Below are 18,565 nucleotides of genomic sequence, written 5' to 3'. Positions count from 1 at the left end.
ACCCAACAATTCGGGGTAAAGACACTGTAGGTTTGTAATCGATAGACATTAAATCTAATTTCACTTCTTGCCCCTTAAAAAAAACAAAGATCATTCAAGGAAAGATTTGGAAACAAAGGTATGCAATCAAACAGACTTCTGCATGGGAATATTATCTGTTATTATATTCGTTATTAAATAAATCACAAGGGGCGTTCTCATGAGGCTGTTCAAAAGATTACAATTATCTTTGAAAATACCAACCTTTAAGCAGGTAGGTAATATTATTTTTATTTAAATACAAACATGTTTTTATTGCTTTTGTGTTTAAATAATGTAATCGTTTTTGTTTTCATTATTTTTTGGCAGAAAATCATCTGAAAATTAGAAATCAGAAAATATTGCATTTTGATACTGCTGCAAGTATTATCTAGAAGCCATACATTTGAATATTGTGTTGAAGTATTTATTTCAGTGCTACAAACCAGAAAATGAAGTTGCTTACAGGAACATGTCTCTGATGATTAAAAGCATTGAAGAAAAAAGCAACAATTGATCGGTTTAAGCCTAGAGCTTGACTGGTTTGTAAAGCAAAGTCCATTCAAGATTTTGGGTGAGGATCAAAGGGAGACTCTGCAGCTGGATGAAATATAATGAAAACAATGACATCACCCAAAATGAATGTTTGTTGTCCACTAACAAGACTGAATTGGCAAAGGGATGAACTGGCCCAGATTAATAGAGATACAAAAAAAAATTAAATACCAAAACAACCATAAATAATCAATTAAACATCAAATTTGAGCTAGAGATGCTCAAGAACTGAGTTTTACAACTCAACTAGCTGATTACTGATAGTTTTTTTTTATTACACCCTCTTACAGACACTATGTAGTTTTCTCCCTCATGTCCTGTGCAGTAGTTTTAAATATTAGTTTGGTTATCTGTTAAAAAAAACAACAACATATAAACCACTGACAGTTTTACTTCAGGATCTCCCCTTGGCAAAGTCATGAATCATTCAGGTGTACGTGACCCACTGGTGTGCAGCCACAATCCATAAGCATTTGCTTTCAAGAATGGCAGCTGCATTTCCATTAACCATCAAATTGAACAAACTGTTATCACAAACACAAATTTGGTAAATCAAAACAATGCAATTGTGAAAAACAAGTTTTTCAATAACATTTTTTTTTTATGTTTCAATGAAATTGTTTTCCGGTTGTAACAAAATTTCTATAATTTGCAAAACTGCAATAAAAATAATTTTTCGCAATAGAAACAAGCATATTCTTATGCAATTTTTATTATATTTTTCTTTAAGGGAAATACTGCAGCTGCAGAACTATGCATTTTTTCAAAATTAGCAGAATATCAACATAGTAATGAGTGCATTTGTAATGGAAATGCAGCTACTGTCTTTATATAGGCCTATTGGAAAGTTGTATTGGTGGTGTCCCATATTTACTTTTAAAGCTATTGGCCGATGCCGATTACACGCCTATAATATTGTACATTATATCTTTGAGTCATTATTATTATATTTGACTCATTCATTTACTATACATAAAAATAAAAAACATGTAGGCCTATTTCTACACATTTTGACTACACAAAAATGTGCACGTTTGAAGAAATCAAATATGTACGGAAGAAGATTAGTGCAACTGAAAAAATAAAAAAAATGTTAACTGATCTTAAAATTTTAGTTTAGTTTAATATGGGAAAAAATTCAGTATTCTGACTTTAATCTCAGAATTCTGACTTTTTTCTCTGAATTCTGACTTTCATTTCAGAATTCCGACTTGAATCTCAGAATTCTGAATTTGATCTTAGAATTCTGACTTTAATCTCAGAATTCTGACTTTGATCTTAGAATTCTGACTTTAATCTCAGAATTCTGACTTTTTTCTCAGAATTCAGACTATAATCTCAGAATTCTGACTTTTTTCTCAGAATTCAGACTATAATCTCAGAATTCTGACTTTGATCTTAGAATTCTCATTTATTCTCAGAATTCTGACTTTTTTTTCCTCAGAATTCAGAGTATAATCTCAGAATTCTGACTTTAATCTTAGAATTTTGACTTTAACTTTTTTTTTTTATTGGTTCTAATACTCTTCCGTAAATATGAGATTTTTAAATAGTTTTTAAAGATTGTTTTAATATATAAGAGCAAAATGCCTATTTTATTCCACAGCGCTGTTCGGCTAAAAAATACAAACGAGAGCATTTCAACAGAATAACTTGTGGGGTTATTTAAATAACAAACTTTCTTGCTCCATAAAACAGTTAACTATACATTTGAAACAATTGGTATACATTTAAGAATTCCCTTTAACAAAAAGTGATCACAAGAGAAAATTCTGTAAAAAAAAAATTGTAGCTTTCTGAATATAAAAGGTATAGAAATATTAAAAGTCGTGCGTAATCAGACTCGTTATAAATGACGTTGACTGAGCAGGCGTCCTATCCTCAGTGAAGACCTCCAGTCGGGCATCTTATTGCATTTTAGTAGCTGGCTTTGACAGCGATAGAAACAAACATATGGCCAAACCCAACATGGTGGAACATTAGCATAAGACTCAGAGAGTTTTTTGGCTGAGGTATGATGCAGTGTGCATGCAGAGCGGGTGATTGTTTTCCTTGTATCGCTACTGTAGCCTTACAGCAGGGGAGGGACGGTAATGCGTTAGCTAGCAAGCAGGGATGTGTTTGTTTCTGTAGCACACCCCCTTTGAGAAGATGAAACTGATCAGACCACTACATACATGCACTTGTTAAGGGAACCGAGGTATTAATTCAACGACTTGTTGCCGTATTTTGCAACATAAGTCTTGTTTAAGCTAATATTAGCACAATATCCCTGCAGGGTCTAACAACTGGCGGCTAAGCTAAACATTAGCTTGGAGAAATGTTAGCCTCAATGCAGACCAGGCCGATTCAAACTTTATGTTACTACAAATGATAACTAAATCATTTTAATTTGCTGTAAATATATCAAATGACAATATTAATAAACCACTGATTTTAAACACAGCTTTATTAAGCTCAATATCAAGCTTTTATAAGCTCTCTTTGAATTTGTTGACTGGATGTTGGCGGTTAGCATTTAACGGTTTTTCGGTCTTAATACATTTTAGAGTTAGAAAAGTGAGGTTTTCACGGCATACATCTAATTAACTGTATAATTATTGCTGTAGGACTTCCTAGAGGTCACGAGCTAAAGAGGAATCTACTTTATTCACACCCTGAATATGGTTATTGGTGCATATAAATAGAGGTGCTTCATGTTTTTTTTTTGTTTGTTTTTTACCTTGAGCAGCAAGAGATAAACTTAAATGAAATCTGATATTTTTTCATTAAACGTTTATTTTCATCACAATAAACAATTATTAAAATTAGGTATGTTGTAAATTGTAAGCTAGTAGGGCACATCTCTTAAACCTAATATCCTTCTATTCTTAACGAGTAAAAATACCAAGGGGTTTTGAGCATCTTACCCAGAGTTCTGGATCATTTTACCTTTGTGTAAAGATGCTAAAATTCCCTTTTTATTGTCTTTTTCTTATCATTTATTGGTCACATATGCTTAATGTTTTATTTCTGCTGTTTTGTTTAACGGTTGTAATATTGCATCCCTTTTGTTAAGTTGGAATCATAACATGGTCCTTGTTGAGTGTCCAGATATCGTTAGTAAAACTAAACTGAGGCTGTCTGTATGGAAGTGGATTACGGCTACTGAAAAAATAAAAAAGTTAACTGATTTTAAAATTTTATTTCAGTTTAATATGGGGAAAAAAGTCAGAATTCTGAGATTAAAGTCAAAATTCTGAGATTAAAATCAGAATTCTGAGAAAAAAAGTCTGAATTTTGAGATTAAAGTCAGAATTCTGAGAACAAAATCTGAATTCAGAGATTAAAGTTAGAGTTCCAACTTTTGGAACTTGATATGTATAGCACTTTGTGGCAGCTGTGGTTGTACTTAAAGGGCTCTAGTATACTAGTATACTCTTGTAGTCGAGTATAAAGCATACATATATTTAACAAATTCCGATTTAAGAAAAGGTTTTATGCTTTTAAACCTCTGTTTAGTCCATTTGATATATTTTCTGCAAGGTATAGTTCATCAGTGTTGTTCCACTCAATTTATGTTAGCTAATTATCTCAGCTCTGTTTATCTATGTCCTTTACAGATTGAAAATGGCAGACAGAAAGAGAAAACCAGCTGCCTCCATCAAACCCATAACAAAGAAAGAAAAAGTAGAGCTAAAGAAAAAGGTTTGGGTGCCTAGTAGTTTTTCACGTACAGTACTCTGTGACAGAGTAAATGATAACCTGTGAGCTTTTCTCTCCCTTACGTTTTGTGTTTTTATCTTTCCGTTTCCTCTTCCAGGAGGAAGAGAAAGCTGCTGAGGTTTTTGAAGAATTTGTAGCATCTTTTGAAACCAGTGAAAAAAGCAAAGTAAAGACTTTTGTACGTGGGGGAATTGTAAATGCAACTAAAGGCAAGTATCAACAGCTCAGTGATGCTGGACATCTGAACCGAGGCTTCAGATCTTTTTCTGGTTTTCTCTGTCTGGTATCAAACACAATGGATTTTACTGTAAATAATGAACTTTAGAGCAAGAGTTAGGCTTCACTGTCTGAAATATCAATTTTCTTGGTCTAATATCTTAAAAGTGATGAAGTCTAGATTTAAAGATCATTTATTAAAGAGCTGAAATGTATGGGACCATCCACCCAAAGTGAAATGCAGCTTTTCACCAATTTGTAGCAGTGTTTATCTGCAGTCCTTAAGTCGCAAAAGATATATTTCACAAAAAATAGGCATGTTTACCCTTATCATTCTTTGTTAAAATTCCTAATGAAAGTTCAAATATAAAAAAATAAATCTATAAAAATAAGAACAATTACTACAGCCTCCTTTTTCTAAAGCCCACCTAACTTTCCTCAGAATGTGTGAGAATATTTTTTTCCTAAATGGAGCTAAATAAACAAATTCATGGCAGAATTTATTTCTTTGAAAATAATCTGTCTTTATGCAAAATGCTTTTTGATTCAGACAAAATAAACATTTTTGTTTTGGTATTTTTTCCTTCTATTCTAAATGAGAAAGTGGATTGTGCTTTTATCAAATTATCCTTCCTGCGATCCCCGCAAAGCTGGTTGCGCTAAAACTAAAAATTACAGTAGAATAATGCCGATACCCTGACTCTTTGCAACATGCATCCCCCCCAGCACCGCTTTGAGTCCCAACTCCAGCATCTGACGCTCTGAACTCAGGAAAGCAGTAACACTAGCTGCTCCCTGTGCCGGCCGGTCTCTTCATGCTCCTCAAAGCCGTAGGCTTTGCACATAAACCAGACGGCCTGACGCTTAAAACACATTTATTGGAAAACGCACCATAAGAAGTCCTGTTTGCCGGCAGCCGTATTGGAGGCAGCACAAATATCTGAAAGAAGGGCATGAGACTAAAACTGAACGCAAATAATGCAAACATTATAGAGGCAGCAAATCTCTTAATACTGAGGAGAGATGAGGAGATAAAACCTACAGTTTTACCTACAGGGAAAACAGGGTGTTATAATGGCCTAGTCAAAGTTCAGATCAGAATCCAGTTAAGACTTGAATTTTATGGTTTTAATGTGACAAATTATGTAAAATTTACTTAAACTACTTTTCCAACCCACAGTGTCACGTTGATGTCATTTGAAACCTAATTGTTTTTGAGTATTAAAAGCTAGTGATTGTTGGGGTCTACTTTCTGCAGAGGAGGAAGAAGCAGAGATAAAGAAAAATAAGCTGTATCGACCCACCGCAAAGTTTGTCCCTAGTTCTCAACACGCCTCACTATCTTCGTCTTTGGAAAGCAAAAAGGCTGTAAGTTTGTAATCTTTACACCTTTTCAGGATTGTAGTTTCAGCTTATTTATGAAGGTGTTCCAGTAGGTTAACTAAAGGCTGTTTTCTCCACCTGTTTGACGAACAGGCTTTCAAAAGAAAGACAGAAGAAAAGAAGAAGAGCAATCTTGAACTGTTTAAAGAGGAACTTAAGCTGTAAGCCAGTCAAATCTTTTTACAACATTATGCCTGAGTGTAATAACTGGAGCCACATAATCTTAATCTGCTGTGTAACAAAACAGAATACAGGAGGAACGTGAAGAAAGACATAAAAGGAAGAAAAATGACCCTGAGGTTGGACGAGAAGGGGGAGGGTATGCAGATCTGGATGTTCCAGTACCGGGACGCTCAAGTAAGTTTCTGTTATTAACGTCAGGGTGCCAGCAGATTTTAGTTTTCAGGTCCGATCAAGTGTTAAAATAAATAAACTTATTTTTTAGTTGTTGTTACTGTTTTTTTCTGTCTCTTCCTTCCTTCCTTCCTTCCTTCCTTCCTTGTGCAGTCACATTTTTTGTCCTTCTTTCCTTTTGTCCTTTCCTCTTTCCCTCTTTTTGTTCTTTTTCTTCCTTCCTGGCATATTTCATTGTGTTCTTCCTCTTGTTCCCCTCATGTTATTTCTTAATTCCTTGCTTCTGTCTTTTGTTCTTCACTTTCTGTTGACCTACCTTTACTTCTACCTTGATTTCTTTATTTCTTTGTCTTGTTCCCTTCTAGCTAGTGTTCTTCTGTCTTTCCATCCTTGCTTGTTTTTATTTTTCTAACAGGTTCTTTCTGTTTCATTGTCTTTTTTTTATCTTTCTTTCCCTTTCTTCCTTTCATGCCTTCCCTTTTTCTGCAAACCCCCTCTGCATGTCCTACTGTAGAAATATCCTTCCTGAAGTCTTGATGAACTTATGTTTTAAATACCTTTGAGGTCTGAAAACAATCGCAAGTTGAGTTTTAAAAATGTCTGATCTAGTAACACGAGGAAGGTGTTGAAACCTTGTTAATAATAACCTCTGTTCCGCTCCATTCTGCAGTGCTCTACGACGACCTGTCCACCCCGGTCACCACTAACCTCTATATTAACTGCATTAGCCCAAAGGTAACGGAGTACTCTCAGTTTACTGGAGTGATTTTTTTTTTTTTTTTTTTTTTTTTTTTTTTTTTTTTTAGATCTACACATCACCTCTTATTTTATTTTTATATGTTCTTTAACAGATGAATGAGGAGCTACTATGCAGAGAGTTTTGTAAATATGGGCCCTTGGCCAGTGTGAAGATCATGTGGCCCCGAACGGACGAGGAGCGCTGCAGGACTTCAAACAGAGCTTTCGTGGCTTTCATGACTCGGAAAGATGCAGAGAGAGCCATGGCTGCTCTTGATGGTGAGTTGGAGCTTCTAACGTGATCCTAATCTGGTTTTCTTTTTGTTACCCCTGACAGCAGGAATTTGTTTGCTATCACAGGTAAAGTGATTATGGGCTTTGAAATGAAGCTAGGATGGGGCAAACCAGCCCGCATCCCGCCTCAGCCTCTCTACACTCCAGCTGGGGTGAGAGTAACTCCTCCTCCCCCATCTGGTCTCCCTTTCAACGCTCAACCGAGGGACCGCTTGCGCAACGACTTCACAAAGCCGCTGGGCACGTCCAAAGCAGAGCTGGACAAGGTAAAGCCCCCTCGTCGGGTTATCGTGTCACACTGAACATCTGTTGATCAAGCTAATGTAATACATCAGGTTTGGTCATCTGTCCTGTGCCTAAGAAAAGCATCATACCCCTTAAACCTTTTCACATTTAGTTACAAATCGCTACACAAACATATTTTTCAGGTGGAACCAGGTATATTTCATGGGGATTTCTGTCCAAACACTTCAATGAAAGTTTTTTTCATGTGTGTGTTGTCATCATCCTGGATCTTATCCTGAGTTTTTGCAGAAATAATCCAGTTTTCTTCCATCATTTTTCCTTCATTAAGCTATTTCTTTCTGTTCGCTCTGACCAGCGTCTTTGTACCACGTTTCACCTTGGTAACATTGTATTCATGCTTTCAGTTTTCTTACAATCTTTCTAAAATAACACAACAGTAGCTATCCTTTCTCTCATGGGCTGCAGATGTTTACAGCTCCTCCAGAGTTACAGGTGGCCTCTTGGCATCTTTTCTAAATAATACTCAAGTTTCCTGCACGCTCAGTTTAAGTAGACGAACATTCCCACATAGTTGGTGGGAAAAAAATCCACATTTTCCAAAAATTACATCTTCATAGATAAATAAATAGACGAATCAATAATATTAACACCCAGTGTTACCTTTAGTAATCTCCAGCTTCCTTTTGTGATATAAATGTTTATATTCATACTAGAGATTGACCTTCAGTCAAAATAATCCCCAATATGTTCTGGCTTTTTTTGGGGGGGCTGATATTTCTTTTCCTTCCTCCATTTATATGAAAAACTTATTATAAACATCAAATGAGCATTTTTTATAAATAAAAATATTTTAAAAATAAGTGGCAATTGGTAACCTTGCACTTCAAGCTGGGTTGTCGCGAGATCTGAGTTTTCAGTCTTCAAAGACTCCCGCTAATACGTCTGTCTCGTAAGAAACAGCCAGTAGGACCAATGACATGCCAGCAGTGTTTTTTGGGGCGGGACATGTAGGAATGATGACAGTCAGAAGGGCCTTGCCGGGGCAAACATTGTTACGCTGGAGGACTCGCATTTCGATACCGAAATGGACTCAGTTTTAGCTAAAATAGCAACAATTTCTTGTTTAAAATAGGAGCAAAGAGAAGCACTTTGAGCATTTGTAGTTGGGAAAGATGTCTGTGCTTTTACTCCAACAGGATTTGGAAAATGTTTTATTTATCAGCTTACTCCGCTAGTTGTGAAAACAGTGTATTTGCTGCACGATTCGCTAATGCAATTGGCTGAAAGTGTATTATGAAAGTCAGGTACTAGCTGGCGGGTCACCCAATCAGCTCTAAGTATTGTACTAAACATCCATCCTTTTCACGGACAGACTGAACAGCAGCCATCCCAGATTGATAACGTAGAACTCAACTCAGTTCTGCACGTATCAGTCTGGCTACTGCCGTGTTAGACAATTGGAGGGAACAGCAATGAATACACTTATTCTGATATTAGGCCATGGCTGCTGAATTAAATTCGTAATGAATAATTAATCCATGTATCGGCTGATGCCAATCCATAAAAATAAAAAAAAAGATATCAGCCAAAAATATTGTCCGTCTGATGTATTAGTTTCTCTCATTCATACATATACTTATTTGTATTTTACAGTAGTGATAAGGACGTTGAAGCGAACTGAGCTTTAGTATTTGAAAAGAAATATCTGCTGATAGCTAAATTTGAGTATCGGATTCGGAATCATATCAGAAGTGAAGAAATCGGTACATCTCTAATATTTGGCTCTTAAGTGACTTCTGGGATTTATAAAGGCAGCTAACTAGAAAAAAACAAGCTGCGCACCAGAGCTTAACATTTTTGCCAAAATAATAATAATATTTTCAAACATTATCGCAATTTTATTTAGATTTTCCTTTGCACTAACCATTAGCAGATGGATGTCCATTATTGCAGGATTTTACTGTAACCTCTGGACGAAAAAGTCCTTCCCTCTACTTACATGCATGTATCTAGATCTAACTCTCTTCCCTTTTTTGTGGCGGCAAACCTACTCTAAGCGTATTATTGCCACCTAAAGGGCAGGAGTGAGAAATTTAGTGTATTTCTCTTTTTAAATGTAAAGTGACCAAAATGCAATTATATTGCAAATGCAGTAAATGCCCAACACCGACTTTACGTCATTCAGTTGTTAAATGTTTAGTTTCTATGTTTTTTTTTTTGTAAAGATCATTACAAAACAGTAGTGTGTGGTTGACTAAATGTCTAAAGGTTTAAGGGATATGATTACTTTAGCATGGCTATGTAGGCATAATGAATGCATGAATGAAGGTACATCATTTGGCCTTTTGAATCGTGAAGATTAATCTAAAAATGAAAAAGTGTATCTGCCCTTCATCTGACCTGGTAGGTAACATTATCTGCCAGTGGAATGAGCATTTCCCCCCATAATGATACAATCATATAAATTGCACTTTAAATAAGATAATGGAGATGTTTGTTTATTATTTTAATTGCAAAAATCTCATTTCATTTGCAGAATATTTTATCTACATACAAATACAATGATAACAAAACAATCGTCCTACTTTTAGTTTACTTTTTTAAAGTGTTTGATCATTTAATTAAAGTGAATCATCATGAATTATAGAAAAAAATTTTAATTACCTGTTCTTTGCTCCTGCTCTGAGATGTTACAGGAAGCAGGACCATATTTTTGAGCATTTCTTTTACCTTCTATAGATCTATATGAGTAATTGAGAATTTTGGTCCATAGATTTAAAATGAGCTTAGCTCCCATTGAGGTTTATTTTTTCCCTACATGCTAAAGTTTTGCCCTCCCTCATTCCCCTACAGTTGTCTGATCATGAATGCCTCCGTCGTTTTCTATGCTGTATGTATCCTGCAGTGTTTCATCTGTACAAGTGCTCACTTTGTAATATTTTCACTATTTGGTTTGACTTCACAAACAGACTCTGTCCGATGCCGTAGTCAAAGTGGTTATCCCAACCGAAAGGTACACACACTCTTCTTTCTACGACTGACCAGCTGTCATAGCATTAGTGTCATAGGACAGAAGCTGAGGTGCCATGCACATTCCTTAGGAACCATCAGCTTTTATTGCACCTTACATGCATAAGAGGTGAAAAGTGGAAGCTAATAAACATGATGAAATGGCACCTGTTGTCAGGTTTCTCACAAATATGTAGCTTTTTGGGAATAAATGCATGATCTGATCATATCTATCAACGTCTTTGAGTCCTGGGGTCCACATGGGTTGGCTGAGACACTGCAGACCGATACAGCTGGAAGGCAGATAGATCCAATATTAAACCCCAGTCAGGATTGAGGAGCAGTTCTGTAAATCAAAGCAGCTTCTACCACGAGCTGCAGGCTGCATTGGAGTCAGTCATCAGAAGGTATATCAGTGTTAAGATGGTTAAAGTTGGCTTAATGATTGAGCTCCAAAAGGTTCCAAGCAGCAATCTGCAGGAGCTGTTGAGGATATTTTACACTTGGAATGTCTGCATTGATGATTTCATATTTGTTAGTTGTAGAACTCTCCTTTAGTACAAACTGTTGATTCAAAGCTATTTGATTGAAATGTCCTAATACAGCCACCCTCTGTAATCTGCTTATTTTAAAGGCTCTCTAAGTTTTAAATTTGTTAACGGTCCTGATAATAGCTTGCACTCCTAATCAAGCTTAGAAAAAAATTCACATTTTATTGCAGTAGTATACTCACAAACAGTAGGGAGGGAAGTCGATGAAACGGAGCCCATTTATTGGGATGTTTTTTTTGTGTCTGATTTTGTATTTCTGTGTCGCTCCTGTTGCGTGTTTTAGCCCATTTACACTGAAAGACCCATTCAAGTTATTCTTAAATGGATCTTTATTACGGAAACTTTTGTATTTCCTAATGTTCTTGGTGTCATGCCTGTCCTACTGCATTTCCAAACCAATAGGTGGATAAACGATGCCAGAGCATTATAAATACGCAAGTCTGAATGATTTTTTTCAACCAATATCATAATTGCAAATTTATTGCATTTTTTTCTTTGTACAAAGCAAAAACCCTGTGGAAGTTTTACTCAATGGCTTTCAATTATTTCATGACCACAAAAGTTTACTTGTCAAAGAGTTCACTGTTGCAGGACTTAACCGTAACCAGCAAACCCACTTTTAAGTGCATTACTGCCACCTAAAGGGCTGAAGTGAAACATTTAGTGTCTTACTCTTTTTAGATGTAATGTGACTAAAATTGATTCCCTCTGCGATTAGAAAATTAAATTTTTCTAAATTGTGAGGATATAACAAATGCAATTCAATTCACTTTATTTATATAGCGCCAATTCACAACACGTCATCTCAAGGCAGTTTAGAGAAAAATCAGCAAAATTGATTCAAAGTTTTCTATCTAAAAAAAGCTTAATAACAGGACTGTTAAAACGAATGATACTCAGAAAAGTATGGCTATTGATTCAAAGTTTTCTATCTTCAAAGTTTTCTATCCAAGAAAAAACAGTTGATTGCATCGACTTATTGACTCGAAGGCAATCCATCACACTAAGCATGCTTGTAGCGACAGTGGAGGAAAAACTCCCTTTTTTTTCGCCTTTTGAATATTGACATTTCTCTCAAAAGAATCACAGATTCTAGTTAAATGTGTAAGTGTGTGAATAAATGCAAGGTCAATAAATAATAAGTAAATTTATGTGATAATATTTTATGGTTGAGGTATTATTCTTCTGATGTAAATCTATTAATCTAAAATTAACAATGTCAAAAACATTATCTTCAGTATCAGTATACCAAATTAGTACCGAATTATTTGAATAGCCATACTTTTCTGAGTATCATTCGTTTTAACAGTCCTGTTATTAAGCCTTCTCTGTGACCAGCAGAGAGTATGAGGAGCTTTTCGTGTATTTTCATGAAAAAGCATTTGTCCCTAAGTGAATTATTACTTTCCTTCTGGGCTGCATCTTCCTCTTCTCTGACTAGCATCAGATTTTGAAATGCTAATGCGTTGACAGTCAAAGGGATTTTAAAGGAAAATCATCGGAGAAAACGGCTAAACATTATCAATGGGAACTCGGCAGCTCAAACACGAGCTACCCTGAGCAGTTAGAGGATGGAAAACAGTTTATTCCATTCCCAGCTGTCCATTATCGAAAGAGGACAATCTGCCTTGCAGCTGGACTTCAGTGATTATTGCAGAGCAAATAATTATCCAAATAAGCTTGATTTAAACAACATTAAAACATGCCATAGATTTTTACAAGCTTTTTTATACAGTGAATCTGTGATTATTACTTCAGTTTATTTATCTAGGATTCTTCAAGGCACTTTGCAGACACAATTCAATGAAATCATATAACTGAACTGGAAATGCGACTGCAGGTCACTGAACTGACTTTGCCCTTAATGTGGGCTGATAAGCAGGAAAACGTCAGAGTTCATACTTAGAGCTTCACTACATCCACCATCACTGTTGATGCCTTTTGGTCAGTATTTTTAATGGAAACTTGCTTCTTCCTAAAACACATTTCATGCTCTGACAGCCGATAGATTCAGTTGATTTGCTCTGTGCTTGTTAACATTTGCTGATGAAGATGAGGCTCATCTGTTCAACAAGTTCTCTAGTTTTTCCCACTGAATATGGAAGAATCTCACCCCTATGTTGCATAATGTTCATCTACTTTGAAACAGGAAGTTTTTACCTACTTATTTATAATCTTCTTAGTTGCTTTTATTTTATTGATGTTGTCATGAGTGGCAATAATTCAGGATTCAGGGGTTTTATGAAAACATCAAATTACCAGGAATATTTGATCCCTGCTAAACAAAGTGAAGAGTTTAACGGTTAGATTTAAACTTATTTTGGAATATGCTACTGCAATAAAAGATGAATTGATCTAAAGATTTTAACCCATCTGTACCAGTGGTTTCATTGAGCATACAGGGTGCTGCATATTTAACCTGTTATTGATTTATATTGTTTACATGTTTGAAATGGAGAAGAGTTATTGAAAGTCTCTGAAACATACATGGAAAAAACAAGCAAGGCAGCATTTTATCACACTGTATTTCAGTAGAGAGGTGTCTTTATTCTGCTGACTCAGTGACGGGTGTTTACACCAAGTTAACATGCCGCTTTTCTCCCACAGGAATCTGTTATTCCTTATTCACAGGATGATAGAGTTTGTGGTGCGTGAAGGCCCTCTGTTTGAAGCAATGATAATGAATAAAGAAAAGAACAACCCAGATTACAGGTAGCTACTCTGCAGACAATCACACAAAATAAAATAAAACCCAGAAAGTTAATTTGTGATTTATTGTTTATACTTTTTTTTCAGGTTTCTTTTTGACAACAAAAGCCAAGATCACGTGTATTATCGCTGGAAGCTGTTCTCTATCCTCCAGGTAAGTTTGTGTCACTTAAAGGCCAGATCTACAAAGAGCAGCGACTAAAAAAAAAGTCGACCTGAAAATATAAAAGGACGGCAGTTATGTTGTCTTAATGGAGCGCTCACAACCAAAAAACAAACTTTTCATAATCCTCATCGCCATGTAGGGGACCAAGACATCTCGCCTGGTTAGCCAGGCAAAAAATGATCCTAACAACTCCCCTTTTCAGAAGCATAGACCAGTACTCCCCATTCCTAAGGGGCGGACCTGTTCTTCTGGTTCAATTTGCATGTTTTCTAAGCCAAAACAAGGCTTTGTTGGGCTACTCTATAAAGATTGGAACTCAACGCTAATTCAGACAATTTAAATTGAAAAACCTTCCTGGATGGGAAGTAAAACTTCTTGAAACTAGGAAACCAAGTCCAGTGGATTGTTTTTTGTTGTTTTTTTTTGACTTTTTTTTGAATAATTATGACTTGGATACGACGGAGTATTAGGGCCACACATGAAGAGAAAAAATATTTTTGCCATCAAGAGATTAAACTCGACATGTCGACTTTAAACTCGCGATTTCGAGAATAAAGTTGAAATGACTGACATGTTCTCAAATTCAGAACTGCGAGCCTGGGTAAGCATAGGGAAAGATGTTACGTTATTATTGGTAGGCCACCGCTTCCTGTGATGATTATATAGTTGCAGCACATCAAAGACTACCTTCACTCTTAAAACGCAGACTGCAGCTGTGGAGCGCGGTTGCTCTTTTCTCCAAACTTTGGAATGTCGAGATTAAAGTCGCCACGATATATCAACTTTATTCTCGAAATGGCGAGTTTAAAGTCGACATGTCGAGTTTAATCTCGTCATGGCAAAAATATTTTTTCTCTTCATGTGTGGCCCTAATACTCCGTCGTACTTGGATGACCAAGAATGTTCACCAGCAGAAAAAAAATAGTCCAGCAGGGATCAAATCAGGGAATCAAAGCGAAAGATCGGAGCAGTCCATCGGGTAGAGAGGCCAGTGCAGAAGAGGAAGAGTGTCTGCTCTGTAGCAAAGGGAGGAAGACAAACACTCTCTCCTTGCTAAATTAAACCAGATTTTTTAAAGCCACCTACAACCCTCTTAAGAGGATTCCCTACTTCCTTTGTCAACAGTATTTTCTCTATCTTCTATTTTGATTGATAAAAGCTCGACTCTGCTGCCTCCTTCATTCTACATCAAAGCCACATGTGGTCCGTGAAAATATATACAATATGTACATTTTTCAATATTGCTTTGCCACCTGTGCAGGTGTGGCGGTGCTCTCATTTCACTGTTATGCTACGTTCTCTCAGAGCAGCAAGAGCAGCCAGTTTACATGCACACCCACCGCATCAAAACGTCCTGCAGCACATATTGAAGCATCTGGAGCAATGCATTATGAGCATTTGAGCCTCTGAGGCACTCGACAAGCAACCGACACTAGAGTTGGAAATCTGAACTTTAGCTGCTTGAGGCGCCACAGCAATCAAGGAAAGGCTCTGCTATGCAATGGTGTCCTGCGGGGCACCAATGCCAGTGGCACGTTGTCATTCTAGTCTCAGGGGAGTATTCTCGCCTCTGAAGTATCTGGTTTAGTTTCATTCAATAAAATATAATGTATTCTCGTAACAAAGAAAATGATGAGTGAAAGAGCAGAAAGATGTTTGGAAAAAAAAAAAGCAGAGGCCCCCAAAAGTGGCATTCTTTAGCTTTACTCAGTATAAAAACCAAAGTCACTATTTCAATTTCATCCTCCCAAAGAGAAGAGGTTCCCACCAACGTGCTTCAGGCCGTTAATGAAGAACTTTGCTGATGTGAGCCTAGAGTAGACCTTCAACGTGGACAAGCTGCTTAGCTGCTCAAAGTGCGTTCGGTGTGATCACAGAATAATGGCCTTCGTCTTGCTAGGACTGCATCCTTCTAGAGAAAATGCATATGTTTTCTAGAGAAAACATATGCATTGATCGCTCCGGGTGTGAAAATCCCAGTGTGAGCTTTACACTTAAAAATTATGGTTTCTTCTTTAAGCAATATTGCAGATGTTTTTTTTTTTTGTTTTTTTTTTTTACAATAAAATAAAGTAAGATCCTAAGATTTTCCAGCCTGCTGTGAGCAGCAAAAAAGTCTTTGCAGATTTAAAAGGTCTTTCTGCGTCCCACAGGGCGAGTCCCCGACAAAGTGGAGGACGGCAGAATTCCGGTTGTTCAGAGGAGGCTCGTTGTGGAGACCCCCCATCCTCAACAGTTACACTGAGAGCTATGAAGAGCGTGCAGCTGTGGAGGAGGCTGCCCCGCCTGAGGAGGTGAAGAAGGGCCAGCTCAGATCGGAGTAAGTCCACCCTCATTTAGAAGTGCCCTGACTTTATTAGAGCTGAATGTTTTAATATTCCCACTCCTTCCAGGCACAGACAGAGACTAGAGGCTCTCCTGGAGGAGCTCACTCCCAGCAGGGACGATATAGCCAGTGCCATGTTGTTCTGTCTAGATCGAGCAGATGCAGCAGAGGAAGTTGTGGGACAAGTTTCAGACTCTTTCTGCCCGCTTCAAATTCCCCTTCAGAAGAAGGCTAGTTCTCCTGCTTACAGTGCATTTCTAAGTATACCTCACATTTAAGCCTGGTTTTTACTCCCGGCGTTAAACGGTGAGCTTGTCACGCCGTCGCCGCCCCCTGGATGTCTTTCTGTTGTTGAAGTGGAAGCAAACTTTGCAGCGTTTGGTGTTGGTCTGTTTTATAAAATCCAATTACATGGAAGTCTGCAGGGGGAAGTGAAAACGTTTGGAAGCACCATGTGAATCATAAACATTAAACCGAGTTAATAATGAATTCATTTGTCATGAATCCCACAGATTTCCAGATTGTACCTGGTGTCGGACATCTTGCACAACTCGTGTGCCAAAGTACCCCGGGCATCATATTATCGGAAATAGTAAGAAAAAGTCGTCTCATTTCACTTCTTAAAACCTCAGTTCTTTTTTACTTGCTGTAATTCTTAAAACAATCCCACTCTCTGCAGTTTTGAAGCAAAGTTACCCCAGATATTTGAGCATCTGCATGCAGCACATAAAAACATCCAGGCCAGGCTGCAGGCTGAACAGTTCAAGGTAAGCTTTCAAAAATGTTCCTATAAAACTCTTTGACCTGGAAGAGAACTCTTAAAAAGATCCGAACGCTCTGTCTCCACAGCAAAAGGTCATGAATTGTTTCAGAGCTTGGGAGGACTGGGCCATTTATCCCCAACCTTATCTAATCCAGCTTCAGAATATCTTTCTGGGCTTCACCAAAGCAGGAGAGGAAGAAGAGGAGGAGATTGCAGAGGTGAGCTTATCTCCTCGATGCAGACGCTGCTGTTTCTTTTTGTTACCCCTGTCAGACATGGTGAGCTTTATGTTTGTCTTTATGTAGGAGGTATCCGGTGAGATTGATGGCGCGCCGCTTGACAGCACGCTTATAGACGGGCTCCCAATGGGAAAAACTCCAATAGACGACATAGACGGATGCCCCATTGGCTGGGACCCCCTGGATGGAGTCCCTGTTGATGACATAGATGGCGTTCCCCTAAATGCAGCTATTGATGACATCGATGGAGTACCCTGTGAGTCCAGCATTCAAAGTCAAGTTAGAGAGTCTCAAAGCTGATTCTTTGTTGCCTATTGAGGTTTTTTTTGTTTCCTCAGTGGATGAAAGTAACCTTCCACTCTCCAGAGTGCCTTTGTCTAAATGGGAGAAGATCAGTGACACTGGTGAGACTTTATCAGGCTTATTCTGTCCCTGGTTTAACCCCAAATATCCTACTGATGGTTCCGTTTGTTCCTATCAGTCCAAACTGAGTCCAAATGGGAAACCTTAAGGGAACAGGTTGATGAGAACAAGGTTAATGTGAGGTAAGCTCTGATTTCACCTCGCAGTCAATGGTTTGAATGAAAAGAAAAGCTGTAATATTTCCTCTTATCTGGCTTCAGCTGCAACTCACAGGAGGAAGATGAAGACTCGGAGAGTGAAAGCAGTGCCGATTCCTGCAGGTCGCCCAACTATGAGGGGGCAGTTTTCTCACAAATGTCGGAGAGTAAAAGGAAAAGGCTGAGAGAGGTGGAAGTAAGTGTTGCTCCATCAGAAAACTGACTCATTATTCACCCGTAATCCATAACTGCTCGACAGAAGGTTGAGAAGTTTGATGCAAGACATTAGTTTTTCCCTCAGAGAAAGTCTTTATGAATAAAATATCTTCAGTTAAGCACTAATTCATCTGTGATCTCAGAATGCAAGCATTGATTTTAAATCATCCTTTATTATTTAGACTTATTTAGATTGGTCTGGAGCATCTTTAAACTCTGGACGATCTTTGATTGATGAACAAAGATCGGCTCCTGTATAAATCCTGGAAATTAAAGAATTGTTTTATCCAGAGTTAATTATATAAAAAAAGAAATACTCTTAGAAATTGATCAATTCTGGTGAAGATTATCAGTCATCCAGGTCATAGTCATTCCAAAAAACAAAAAACAAAAAAAACAATCCACTGTACTTTGTTTCCTAGTTTGAAGACGTTTCACTTCCCATCCAGGAAGCTTTTTCAATTCAAAATGTCAGAAATGGCTTTGAGTTCAAGGCTTTTGAGAGTGAACCAAAAAT

At 37.3% G+C, this 18,565-nt stretch overlaps 1 protein-coding gene across 1 annotated transcript in view; it reads left to right on the top strand.

Annotated features, from left to right (window-relative positions):
* Positions 1-2,438: 2,438 nt before the first annotated feature.
* The window catches only part of LOC107089850 (U2 snRNP-associated SURP motif-containing protein-like), a 19,103-nt gene continuing 2,976 nt past the window's right edge, over positions 2,439-18,565 (top strand). Inside the window, exons 1-21 of the mRNA XM_015382858.1 lie at positions 2,439-2,585; positions 4,176-4,260; positions 4,376-4,487; positions 5,753-5,862; positions 5,971-6,038; positions 6,125-6,234; positions 6,902-6,966; positions 7,083-7,248; positions 7,330-7,529; positions 10,479-10,522; positions 13,677-13,781; positions 13,866-13,932; positions 16,098-16,264; positions 16,338-16,500; positions 16,783-16,862; positions 16,950-17,037; positions 17,120-17,251; positions 17,339-17,528; positions 17,611-17,676; positions 17,754-17,817; positions 17,896-18,028. Of these exons, the coding sequence (XP_015238344.1) occupies positions 4,183-4,260; positions 4,376-4,487; positions 5,753-5,862; positions 5,971-6,038; positions 6,125-6,234; positions 6,902-6,966; positions 7,083-7,248; positions 7,330-7,529; positions 10,479-10,522; positions 13,677-13,781; positions 13,866-13,932; positions 16,098-16,264; positions 16,338-16,500; positions 16,783-16,862; positions 16,950-17,037; positions 17,120-17,251; positions 17,339-17,528; positions 17,611-17,676; positions 17,754-17,817; positions 17,896-18,028 (2,208 nt within the window). The 5' untranslated portion in view covers positions 2,439-2,585; positions 4,176-4,182. The remainder of the gene's footprint in view (positions 2,586-4,175; positions 4,261-4,375; positions 4,488-5,752; positions 5,863-5,970; positions 6,039-6,124; positions 6,235-6,901; positions 6,967-7,082; positions 7,249-7,329; positions 7,530-10,478; positions 10,523-13,676; positions 13,782-13,865; positions 13,933-16,097; positions 16,265-16,337; positions 16,501-16,782; positions 16,863-16,949; positions 17,038-17,119; positions 17,252-17,338; positions 17,529-17,610; positions 17,677-17,753; positions 17,818-17,895; positions 18,029-18,565) is intronic.

Source organism: Cyprinodon variegatus, unplaced genomic scaffold (genome assembly GCF_000732505.1).
Source record: "Cyprinodon variegatus isolate N-32 unplaced genomic scaffold, C_variegatus-1.0 Scaffold268, whole genome shotgun sequence".
NCBI lineage: Eukaryota > Metazoa > Chordata > Actinopteri > Cyprinodontiformes > Cyprinodontidae > Cyprinodon > Cyprinodon variegatus.
Note: the sequence above shows the minus strand (reverse complement) of the source record. Positions and strands in the feature narration are given on the sequence as shown.